General features: G+C 33.7%; 2 protein-coding genes across 3 annotated transcripts in view; both read right to left on the bottom strand.

Moving 5' to 3' along the window:
- LOC107642313 (protein SPT2) lies at positions 1,065 to 4,869 on the bottom strand. 2 transcript variants are annotated; one of them, XM_016345623.2, is made up of 10 exons: positions 4,740 to 4,869; positions 4,163 to 4,262; positions 3,830 to 4,062; positions 3,178 to 3,295; positions 2,938 to 3,012; positions 2,731 to 2,854; positions 2,090 to 2,625; positions 1,840 to 1,976; positions 1,628 to 1,714; positions 1,065 to 1,436 (listed from the first exon to the last, which is right to left on the bottom strand). In XM_016345623.2, exons 2-10 carry the CDS (start codon positions 4,181 to 4,183, stop codon positions 1,322 to 1,324), a joined length of 1,446 nt encoding a protein of 481 aa, XP_016201109.1. In that variant the 5' UTR covers positions 4,184 to 4,262; positions 4,740 to 4,869; the 3' UTR covers positions 1,065 to 1,321. The 2 variants fall into 2 exon arrangements, with proteins under 2 accessions (XP_016201109.1, XP_020978401.1); XM_021122742.1 differs by having other exon boundaries at positions 4,163 to 4,377; positions 4,740 to 4,821.
- The window catches only part of LOC107642311 (phosphoenolpyruvate carboxykinase (ATP)), an 8,061-nt gene continuing 2,737 nt past the window's right edge, over positions 6,537 to 11,860 (bottom strand). Inside the window, exons 3-13 of the mRNA XM_016345618.2 lie at positions 10,930 to 11,114; positions 10,303 to 10,456; positions 10,123 to 10,207; positions 9,333 to 9,433; positions 8,807 to 9,105; positions 8,369 to 8,542; positions 8,130 to 8,195; positions 7,506 to 7,684; positions 7,229 to 7,398; positions 6,978 to 7,146; positions 6,537 to 6,877 (exon numbers count right to left, since the gene is read on the bottom strand). Of these exons, the coding sequence (XP_016201104.1) occupies positions 6,734 to 6,877; positions 6,978 to 7,146; positions 7,229 to 7,398; positions 7,506 to 7,684; positions 8,130 to 8,195; positions 8,369 to 8,542; positions 8,807 to 9,105; positions 9,333 to 9,433; positions 10,123 to 10,207; positions 10,303 to 10,456; positions 10,930 to 11,114 (1,726 nt within the window). The 3' untranslated portion in view covers positions 6,537 to 6,733. The remainder of the gene's footprint in view (positions 6,878 to 6,977; positions 7,147 to 7,228; positions 7,399 to 7,505; positions 7,685 to 8,129; positions 8,196 to 8,368; positions 8,543 to 8,806; positions 9,106 to 9,332; positions 9,434 to 10,122; positions 10,208 to 10,302; positions 10,457 to 10,929; positions 11,115 to 11,860) is intronic.

The following is an 11,860-nucleotide window of genomic DNA, read 5'->3' as shown; positions in this document are numbered from 1 at the left end:
CTTGATTAGATTCTAGAGGTGATTCTTTGGAACGTGGGATTCTAAAAAATTATTGGAGAAAAATTCTATTGTACAATTAATTGGGAACAAATTAACTTTTATTTTTAGTTTTACGATTTCTTTGGAAACAAATTCAACTTTTTTATTTTCATTTTAATGAATTTGGTGGGACGAATTCTTTTTTTTTTTATTTCATAAATATAAAATTTAGTGGAAACTATTTGTCAATGAAAAATAAATAATATCTTTTATTTATATAAATAATATTTTTTTTTTATTTTTCGGCCCAATAAAAAATTTGTTACAAGGATTTCATTTTTATAATTTACATTGCACTTTCAACCGACAAAAATATCAAATCATTCTAAAATAAATAATTATTCATTCACACAATTTTTCACCATAATTTCTCATTCTCTTAAAAAAAATAGTGACGCTTCACAATGTGATTTTATTTTATATGCTGTCAATAAATAGTGACGCTTCACAGTGTGATTTTATTTTATATGCTGTCAATCGATAGAAATTACTATTATATATATATATATAAAAGAATGACATCTAGTAAACATCTTCATCTAGAGTAAATGATGAAATTTGTGTCCTAAAAATATAGTTATAATTAGGTATTAACATAATAAATTTATGAAATTAGATTAAATCAATCTTAAATTAAAAAATCTCAATATCTCGATTATTATGTTAACAGACCATTAAAACTGTTAGAAATTTATCGTAAAAACAAATAGTACAAAAGAACTAATATAACTAAGTTAAAATTTTAAAAGACAAATTGATCAAATAATCTTTTAAAGACAGATTAGATTTGACCATTTACTCTTTTCTTCAATTTTGAGAGCGACATATGTATACCATATGATTCAAAATCCTCAAATATCCTTAAATATAGTTGGATTCAAAATTCCATGTAAAAGTAAAAAGGAATTTTTAGAACCAAAAAAGAAAAATGATGTCAAGCCGTTTTACGCTGACATTCTATGTGACGAAAGATATTAGAACTCAGATTAAACGTAAATGCGAAGGGAAAATATACCAAAAAATTCTGAATTCTGAACCCATTGTGGTTATATGGGTAGTATTAAATGAGAAAATATTAATTCAAAAAATTATACAACTAGCATTATTCATTTGCTTTGTTAAAAACATTTCCTTCCCCAAGTACATCAATCTAACATTGGATGAAAATGAAGAGATATTTATGATCATTGATGAATTAACTCAAATCCAACAATAATACAGAGGATTGGAACAGGGCAATTTCACATTTGAACATAAAACAAACAACATTGGGTGTCAAATGCTATTCACCAACCCTTCGCTTCTTCAACTTGGCCAATTTTCTTCTTCGCTCTCTTTCCTCCTCCGCTTCTATCAACTTAAGTTGTTCCTCATCTTCTTTTCTGGCTATCAAGGCACTGCATGCGTGATATTACACGAAACAATCAATTCCCATAAAATTTTACTAGATATAACTATTGAAGTACAGCATTTGTATGGCAATCAGGAAATCATCAGGGGAAAATAGGGAATCATGTATCCGTGATGATACATGAATTAGTAATTATGGAGAGAGAATGTGAATTATAACAAGAGAAGAGAAACAAACCTTTTCCTTTCCTCTTGCATGATTTCATCAAATCCTGCCTCCATATCATCATCGTCATCGTCATCAACAAATCTGTTGGGGTTGTAACTGGAACAATAAAACAACACAAATATTAGCTACAAAAAATTAATAACTGGAAAATTACCCAATTAAAATCAAGTAATTAATTACAGCATTATAAAATTTAAAAAGAAAAATAAAATAGAGCTTACTTGAACATTGATCTGATCATTGATCTAACATCCACCTCATCCTCCATATCATCGGAGTGTCTCTTCACACCCTTATTCTTGGGGCGGTGATCCCGTGGATCAGAATGCTTTGGATTTGGTTTAAGCGGTTTATTTATCTGTCAAGAAAGTTATCATAAATATCTTAGCATATATCCATGGAACAAGTTCATAGTAGAAATATCCAAATAGTCATTAATGTGTAGTACTGCAAGTAGCATCACTGCATCACCTGAGTTTTTGTTGATGCCACTGGTTGTTTTGGCAACATCTTCGGTCTATTCTGTTCACGCGGGTCTCTTCTTGGATCCACATTTTGCCTAACAGATGAATGGACCTTAGAAGGGAGTGATTTCTGCGTGCCATTGACAGGTCTTTGCATGCTGTTGACAGGTCTTTGCATACTGTTGACAGGTCTATGTGTGCCATTAACAGGTCTATGCATGTCGTTCACAGGTTTTTTCATAACAGGTGCTGAAAATTTATTCCCCATGGTACTAGCAGGCACCTTAGGAGGCAACCCTTTTGGTCCCACTGGCCGACCTGGTCCATTTCCACTATTACTACCAAGCTGTTTTCTAGAATCTGCTGGTGCCTTTCTGATTGGCTTACTGGAAGAACTTAACTTATGGTTCAAGTCTGGTTTGGGAGGCAATCGATTCCCTCCAGGAACTGCTCTCCTTTCCTCACCACTGCTACGAACATGCTTGCCACCACCATTGGCAACAAGTTGCTTATTCCTCCCAGCAAGTTGAGCTGGTCTTCCCTCTTCAACATCAGCAAAAACCCTGTATAAGTTTCCTCAATTACAGTAATATGTTCTAAAACCAACAAATAAACACAACATGAACAATTATGCAAGCAGCAACATACCATTATTGCGTATAGATGTATTCTGAGATGGTGACACTTTTGTAGGAGGTGGAAGTTCAGCATCATCAGACATAAGGAATGAGTAGTCTCTAATAACTTTGAGTTTCTGGGCTTTAACTTGCTTCTGTAAGAAGAAAACAGTTCATCTCATTCATTACAGGATATGGAGGATTAGAAGTTTCAAGATGTTCACAATAATTATAATACCTCGCTTGCTTTGGGCATCTGACTATGAGTCGAAGACTTTACACTTCCATTAGATGCTTTATTTGTGTTCTTATTCTGCACACAGGACAATTATGAGAAAGTAGCATCACTATCACAGAAATACTATAGAGAGGGAAAATAAAAAAGGAACATCCAACTGCTGCATTGTAGAAGAAGCAACAAAAGATCATATAGGCATCCAGGTAACTGAAAAGCAATACAAAGGCTCTGAATGCATACCACATGAGCGGCTTTAGAAATCCTGGCTGCCAAATCCGGGTTTCCTATCAATGACTTGCTCTCTTCAATTACTCTCTGTGAAATAACAGGTTGAGAAGGGCCAAAGAAGGATCCATAACTGCAGCAACAGATAATCAATGAAGAAAATATTTTGTGATTATTCTAAATGTCATTTATCCAGGCTATGCTACCACAAACTATACTGATAAACAGAACAAAGCAGGCATAACTCCTTTTTTTGGGCTAAACAAGAAAGAAAGATAAATAAGAGATCTCTAGACAAATAATCATAAGTTGAAAGATAGAAATTTAGAAATGATTAAAATAACACCCATGAAAGCTTGAACAAACAGCACAATGAATGACCTACACATATGTAAGGAAAAATAAAGAAAATGGGATGATGAGAATTATATCCTTGAAAAACAGATTTCATATACATCCTGCCATCAAAAGCAATTTCTTCAACTAAATGCCACGACATTGCAAGAGCAGACATAAGGTGACCAATATAACTTATTTAAGAACAAAAAATTTTGAACACTTCAACAATATCCTTTGATCAACAAATTGAATAAGTTTTCAAACGATTGAGAAAATAGTTAAATTAACAGAGAACTAAGATATTATCAATGTAAATGGCTCAACTCACTTATCATAAGGAAGTTTCTTCCTGGAATTAGAATCGGAGAGGGAGGTACTACTCTCCTTCTTCATCTTCTTTCTAATTGATTCTTTCAGCTTCTGCCTCAACTCAAGGTACTCTATTTCTTCCTTTGTTGGCTTAGGTCTTTCCTCTTCATATTCCGCCTCCTCTCCTTCCTCTTCGTACTCTTCACCTCCCTCATCCTCATAATCATCATAACCTTCGTAATCATCATACTCCTGAAGTGGAAAAACAATAATCAATTGGGGAAGAGAAACATCGAGGAAAAGAACACACTAACAGCAAATTCACCCCCTAAACTTGATAATTCTTACTTACATCTCTGTCATAACCCCGCATTGATCTGTACGAAGAAGACAGTCACCGATTACAAAAACGCTCTTGGAGAATGAATGAAACTTCGATTGAACCTTCTATGCTGGTACCAACACAAAAAGACAATGCAAACTCAGCGTTAGATTCGAATCCGACTCTTCTCGCCCCCACTGTAACTGACAGTGTGAACAGCGAGAAACAAAAAGGACCCAATAACCCTGCAACACGAAATTGAATCTTTTAAACAAAAATACTAAAATTAGGGTTACAGATTGAACAATTCGCTCGAATGGGGGAAAAATAACCCGAGCTCGATTTTGATTGATCCCCGAATTGCCACACACTTAGAGACCCATCAAACCAAATTGAATTTATTTGCTTTACCCAAGGAACAAAACGAAATCTAATTCATCGGAGGCGGCCAATGGAGTGGGAATTTCGGGGGGTTGCAGAAAATAGTTAGGTCAAAAAACCATAAAGGAAGGAAGCAGAAGGATGATAAATTGCAATGGTGAAATAAACAAGTAGAGAATGAATGGAATTGGAAAAATTGGAGAATTGATAAAGAGAAAGAGCATACCTTTGTTGGTGTGTGCAGAGCTGGGTGGAAGAACGATTAGGGCAGAAGAGAAAAAGAGGAGAGAAATTGTTGGGAGAAGGGGTTTTTATTATGTCGTTCTGGAAAGTTCCGTGTACACCTCTCTCTCTCTATTTCCTTTCTCTTTCTCTCTCCTCCGACCCTACCTGGGCCCATTAGTTAAAAGGTATTTGGGCTCTGACTTGGTTTGGCCCATTAGTTCTTTTCTTTGGGCTCGTTTAGAAGCAATCGAAGAACTTGACAGAAAGAGAAATCCCAACTATCTACTTGATCCATCGCCTTCGGGAGCATCCAACAAAAAACCTTAGACCTATTTTTAAAAAATTTATTTTAAACTACCAGGAAGATAGTATGGGCAACAAAAAAAATTGAAAAAAACACTTACTCATTCGCTTACTCTTACATAAGTGTCCGTATTTGAAACCTGTCTACCTGATAAAAAAAAAAGAACCCCGTCTTATTTTATACATGTAGCAATTTATTGAATAGCAACAAATCCTTAATGACCTCATATATATGTAGGAGATTAATCTTTAGTCTACGAAATTGTGAGATACCGTAGAAAAATTAAAAAATCAATAATAAATAAGTTCTAAAAAAAATTTAAAACTTAATAAAAAATCATTAGATATTAAATATATATTTTCAAAAAGAATTTTAGAGATTAAATTTTGATACAAATTTTTATAAACATAATTAAATAAGTGAGATTTTTTCAACTTTAAAATTCGATAATTTTATGCTAAATAATTTTTTTGTAATTTATTATGATTTTTGAATATCCAAATTTGAAAAAATGAGAGAAATAGTCTAGTGGTCAAAATATTTTCGCAAAAATTCGGATTAATGTACAAGTCTTTTGGCTATTGAATATTGATATGCTTGCTTTTAATTTTAATTGTACTTGTTTCTGTCAAGTAATGATATTGAAACCTTGAAACAATTAGTGTTTCAGTAACATACAACAGTTATTTAGATTCTAGTCACATTCATGTTTTCCTTATCTTACTTTCTCTATGCTTGGATTTAAGTTAGTATCGCCAATGGATAATGGATATCATATAAACATACAAATGTTATTACTTTATTAAAATATAGGTGAGTTTTTCGGTATTATTTTGATGCACTCTTGATGTAAACTCTATTGTATTGTATATCACAAGTTTTCTTTTTTTGGTGTCTATATCACAATTTAATTATGTGTTATTCTTCGTAAACTTGTGATATCATGAATTCTTGAGTTAAATTCTATGAGTGCGTTGGTTTGTTTTATCCGAGAAAATGTAACTTTTGAATAAAAATAACGTTTTTAATTTTGCATAGCTTTTTTTTTATATAACTTTTTTCAAGACGAAGTAAGACTAAAAATCAAAATCTCTTTTTGTGAGAAGCCAATTTGATGTGTTTAATTATTGTTTAAACAGAGTCCCCTGTAATTGCATGTAACCCCACAATGGTGATATTAGGATTTCGATCTCTGAACACTTCATCTTTTTGCATAAAATAAAAATAAACTCTTGGTCTGTTGTTGTTACTAACTTACTATCATTGTTGTTTTTTATGTTGCTGCTACTTGTTTTTGTTCCTATGAATATTTTATCATAATTAAAAATATTGAGATAATAATTTACAAAAGGAATCATTAATTAAGAGCAACTGCCAATTAAGGAGAAGAATTTTTTTTTTTTTTTTTGGGTGAGAAAAGGAGGGGTTAAAACCCCAAACAAGAATTGAAATGGCAGCTTTAGAGTTAAAGGAGAAGAATTGAAGACAGTAAAATGAGAAGCAGTGAATTCCATTCATGTGAAAAAGTTAGAAATGTAGCAACACTTCAACTTTACATATGACTAAAACCAAACCAACTAAACCAAAATTATTATTAGAAATGCAATATATAATATGTTTATTCAACCACATATATATTTCCTAATAATAATAATCCCAGCCACCCCCACTTAACACAGCATTCTCCATTTTCAAAACACTGGTCCAGCTGCCAGAATCTCTTCAGTGAGTTTGTTGTCCTTGCCAATCTTGTGATTGGTGAATGTCTCAAAATTCTTCTTGAACAACCCAGCAAGCTTCAACAGTGTTTCATTGTAGGCCTTTTTGTCTGACCACTGGAGAAAACATAAATCAAAACAAAATGTTAAATTTAAAGACATTGGCAAATGATAGAAAAAGAAAAGTGTTTAATACAGTTGAAGGAAAACTACTAACAGTGTTAATAGGATCAAGAATTTCTGAAGGGACCCCTTCAACTTCAGTTGGGATCTCAAACCCAAAAATCTCAGTCTTCTTGTACTCAGCATTTAAGAGGCTTCCAGAGTGAATAGCATCAATGATTTTTCTTGTGTAGGGTAGCTTGATACGGCTACCATAACCATACCTGCATTAAACAAGTAAATAATCATATTAAACATGTAATCAACTAAAGCCTTAAAAAGGACAATCATTCCGACGTCGCTTACCTCCCACCAGACCAACCGGTGTTAACAAGCCAGCCGGTAGCGCCATGCTTCTCCATCTTCTCAGCAAGCATTGCAGCATACTTTGTTGGGTGTAGCATTATGAAAGCAGCACCAAAACAAGCTGAGAAAGTTGCTGTTGGCTCCTTAATACCATCCTCAGTGCCAGCCACCTAAAGTTATCAATTAAAAAAACAATCATCATCATCATCATCTCATCATCATCATAAGATAAGGTGTAAGAATGAAGATATAATTATGTCTAGGATCTGATACATACCAAAGCAGTGTAACCACTGATGAAATGGTACATGGTCTGTGCAAGGTTTAGCTTACTGACAGGTGGTAGCACACCAAAGGCGTCACAAGCCAAAAGTATAACATTCTTTGGATGAGGACCAACACATGGCAATTTGGCATTTGGAATGTACTCAATAGGGTAAGATGCTCTTGTATTTTCTGCACCATAAAATCAATCAATGTTCAAATTCATCTATAAAATAGTTTGCAGTCAGAATGTTTGTCCTTATTCAATTCCTTTGTAGACATCAATATTTTTCTTGGACAAACGTTTGGGTCTCTATTCAATACTATCCTTATCCTTACCAGATGACAGGAGGTTTATGTCAGCAACATTGAGGTTATTTTATATGAGTTGACCTGGCACTTTTTTAGATTAGTTTTTAATTTAAGTTATCAAGAACTTGTTTTAAAATCATATTAAGAATTAAGTAAAATGCATGTTGTTGTTATGACTGAGTCACAACAGAAGTCATCATCTTGTGATATACTTAGCCACTTAATTGGAACTATCCAAAATCAATGCATAATCAGAAACGTGGTCAAACTCTAAAACACTGGATTAGTATAAGCCAAATTCATCTTAAAAATAAAATTTATGTACCTGTAACTGATTTATCTGAGTAATCAACCTCTCGGGAATGCTCATCAAACACCACGTTTTCCAAGACTGCCAATCGCACCAAATAAAAGATTAAATCAAAATGCATTTCTCAATTCTCACTAGTCCAAAGTATACTTTGAGAATCCACAATTCAATCTCTTTGATATCTATGCTTAAATTTTCTAAAGTGTCTCTTCAACTAATCCTATGGCCATTAATAAGTGATCAAATAAGATTACCTGTGCCAAATCTGATTGCATTCCAAATATCAGGCTCCTTCTCCTGGCAGAGATCAATGCATTTGGCATAGCAGCCACCTTCAATGTTGGATACACCTTTGTCACTCCAACAATGTTCATCATCTCCAATCAAGAACCTATTGTGATCGGTAGAAAGGGTGGTCTTTCCAGTACCTAAAATAAATAACAAAATAACAATAAAAGAAAGACAACAAAAAAGGACTCATTAGTACCTTGAAAACAGTAACAAAAGCATAACTCATATATCCATGGCTAAACATGGTTGAAAACATGAACAAACAAGCAATGAAGCAAGCACACTGGATTATGGCCACACAATCATTCATAGGGAGAAGGAAAAAGGAAGGAACATATCGTATGAGGGAGGGGCGATCTGTTTTTGGCGACGGCTTTTGATCCACCGGCTAGATACTATACCTGAGAGTCCAAAGAAGAGAGCAACGTCGCCGTCTCTTCCCATGTTGCATCCGGAGTGAAGGGAGAGGATTTGACGCTTAGGCATGAGATAATGCATGACACTGAACAGGCCCTTCTTCATCTCCCCGGCATACTGCGTGCCGAGGATGACCATTTCCCTCCTAGCAAGATTAAGGTCTATGCTAGTGGAGGATGTCATGTAGTGAGTGTAACGGTTACAGGGGAACTGTCCAGCATTGTATATAGTGAAGTCCGGAGTACCGAAATTCTCCAGCTCTTCCGGAGTGGGTCGGATACACCTGTCACCGACCCAGTTATCCAAATTGTACACTAAACTAAACTAACAAGCCAATGCCAATGGTAGGGAACCACTTCCTCCACTCATCAGGGACTATAATATATAATGTATAATGTAAATTAAGGCTTTCAACGATTGGGTACTTATCTGGCGGCCTTATACCTTTTTCTTCTGAAGGAACAAAGGATAAACAACATGTTAAATTTCATGCTAGAGTTTTTCACTTACATGTTGTGCATGAATAAGGAATGATAAGCTCTTGCTGATACTATCCTCACTTTGATTTTGTTCTCAGGGTCCCAATTCAGGAATTGGTCATTGACAAAGACCTGCACAACAATCACCAGTGTTAATCACTTGATACACACACTAGTAGCAGGGAATCGCAATTAACATGTATCAGATAAGATATGATAAGGTTGAGCAATGATTCCAGAACAGAATAGAAATGGGTGTATATATAAATTGGATTTAATTTTCTCACAAGGGCAGTGTAATAAACAAGTTTTACAATACACCAACAAAAATAACTATTTTTCAGATATGAATAATCTTAAAAAACGGATGTTATTAAACACATACATATTATCTTCAATTTCTTTTTTCCATAATTGAAAAGAGCTTGACTTTCCAAATGAATGAAACATATGTTAACAACACTAGGTTGGCATTATCTTCAATTTCTTAACAGTATGAATATGACAATATGACATATCCCATACTAAAATGCAAGGCACCGATAACAAGAGCCAATAATAATAATAAATTTTAAAAAAAGGAACAACTGAAAGGAAATTATCGGAGGCTGAGATTATTGTCCTGTCACATAAGGGATCAGATAAACTTTTGCGTGATATTGCACCACCATTCCATACCCAATACCCATATCACTATCTTAAAAATATGAGATAAGCCACCATCTTTTATTTTTATTAAAATGAAAAGTGACGTAAGCTTATATACATATATATTAAAAAAAACATTGGAATGACGGAGGGAAATGGGAGATAAATTTAACCTTGTCGAGAGAGTTCAAGTAATCGACGGCTCTTTCTCTGTTCACCATAAAAGTGTGCTCGTCCATCTCAATGTTAGGGGAGCCCCTACAAGTTACAATAATGGTCATTTTTATTATCTAAAATTAACCACTTTTATTATTTTTAATATTAAGAAAATTTGGTTAGAACATAGTACTCACTTTCCCCACCAAAGCTCATTCTCAGTAACATCATCCTTAACTACGCGCTTGTCCCTCGGAGAACGCCCTGTCTTGGCACCAGAAAGTGTTGCCAATGCCCCTGTTGAAGTGATGAACGATCCTTTCTCATACTTAATTGCTTGTTCATAGAGTTCTGCATCGCAATAAACACAACGGTTATCTAAATTCACACTAATAACGTTATACCATAGTCTATATTTTAATTATATGACTCAATTAATTAAGAAAGGATTTTTCTCAACAAGTAGGGTTAGGGTTTACTTTTCATGTTCATTGAATTAAAGTACTTTCATTTTTCAAGAAGTCAATTCCTAAATAATTAATGTGGCTATGGAAAAATAAAATAAAACCATGGTTGAGAAATTCAAATAGATGAAGTTAGAAGGCGACGTTGTTATGAACTACTAGCTTAGCTTTCGTACAGCGAAGGTACATTAAGATGATGTTATACCTACCAATAATAATTAATAGTGAATTGAAAAGAAAACAACTAGCAAGTGTGATGTAACGACATAAGAAGGAGACTTGGTATACGATAAGAAGATGGATCAAGTAAATAACAAAAGTTAGAAGGAAATTAATTAATAATTAAATAATAGTATATACCAGCTGGGGAGAGATTGTAGAGGACATGGGTGAATTTGAGAGCACTGTCGCTAACAGCGATGGTTGGAGTAGCAACATGGTGGTGGTGGTGGTGCTCGTGGTGCGCTTGTGATTCTGACTTCTTAGCTGGGTCTCCCTTCACCACCTTTGGTCCAGTTTCTCTCGTCAGTGACGCCAATGATGCACTGTCAAAACAAAGTTATTTAGCAGAGAGACTTGAATTCGCAACCTCTTAATTAAATATGGAGAGACTATGTCATTTAAGCTATAATTCATTGGCAAAACAAAGTTATTTATTACTCGTTACTTATTAGTAATTTTTTTAAGTATATAGTAAAATCACTCAATTGCGTAGTTATATATAAATACGTATATAAAAATAATATATAATATTATTCCAAGATCCTGTGGTTGCAGTCACATCAGAACTATAATTAAATTAAATACTAGCTAGATATTGTAGGTCAGCTTTAGATTTTTTTTTGTTAGATAAAATCCATTTCTCCAAAAATAAGAATTTATTTTTACAAAAGCTTAAAATCTTAAATTGAGGGGAATTTCCTTTTATAGTGCTATTTCCCAAGCATCTTGGCTGCTATAGGTTCTATTTATGTAACAAAAATTTGATTGATTTTGTCTGAGAAGGCCCACTATGATTGGGCCCCACATTAACAAAATGAATCAAAATATATTATAATCAGAGCCTTTGGCATCATCAGATCCATCACACTTTCTCATTCAAATACGTTACATCACACGTGTATCGTAAATATAGCCCCACCGCGCTTTTTTCTCTCTCTAACACTAAACATTACGAGACCGAAAAACAAGAAAACTGGTACTAAATTAAATTTTATTATTATATTTAATTTAAGATAAATATAAAATAAAAAATTTTAAAAAATTAAAAATATTATAAAATTACAATTTT

Source organism: Arachis ipaensis, chromosome B05 (assembly GCF_000816755.2).
Source record: "Arachis ipaensis cultivar K30076 chromosome B05, Araip1.1, whole genome shotgun sequence".
In the NCBI taxonomy this organism is placed as follows: domain Eukaryota; kingdom Viridiplantae; phylum Streptophyta; class Magnoliopsida; order Fabales; family Fabaceae; genus Arachis; species Arachis ipaensis.
The sequence above is the reverse complement of the archived record's forward strand: the minus strand, read 5'-3'. Positions and strand labels throughout refer to the sequence as shown.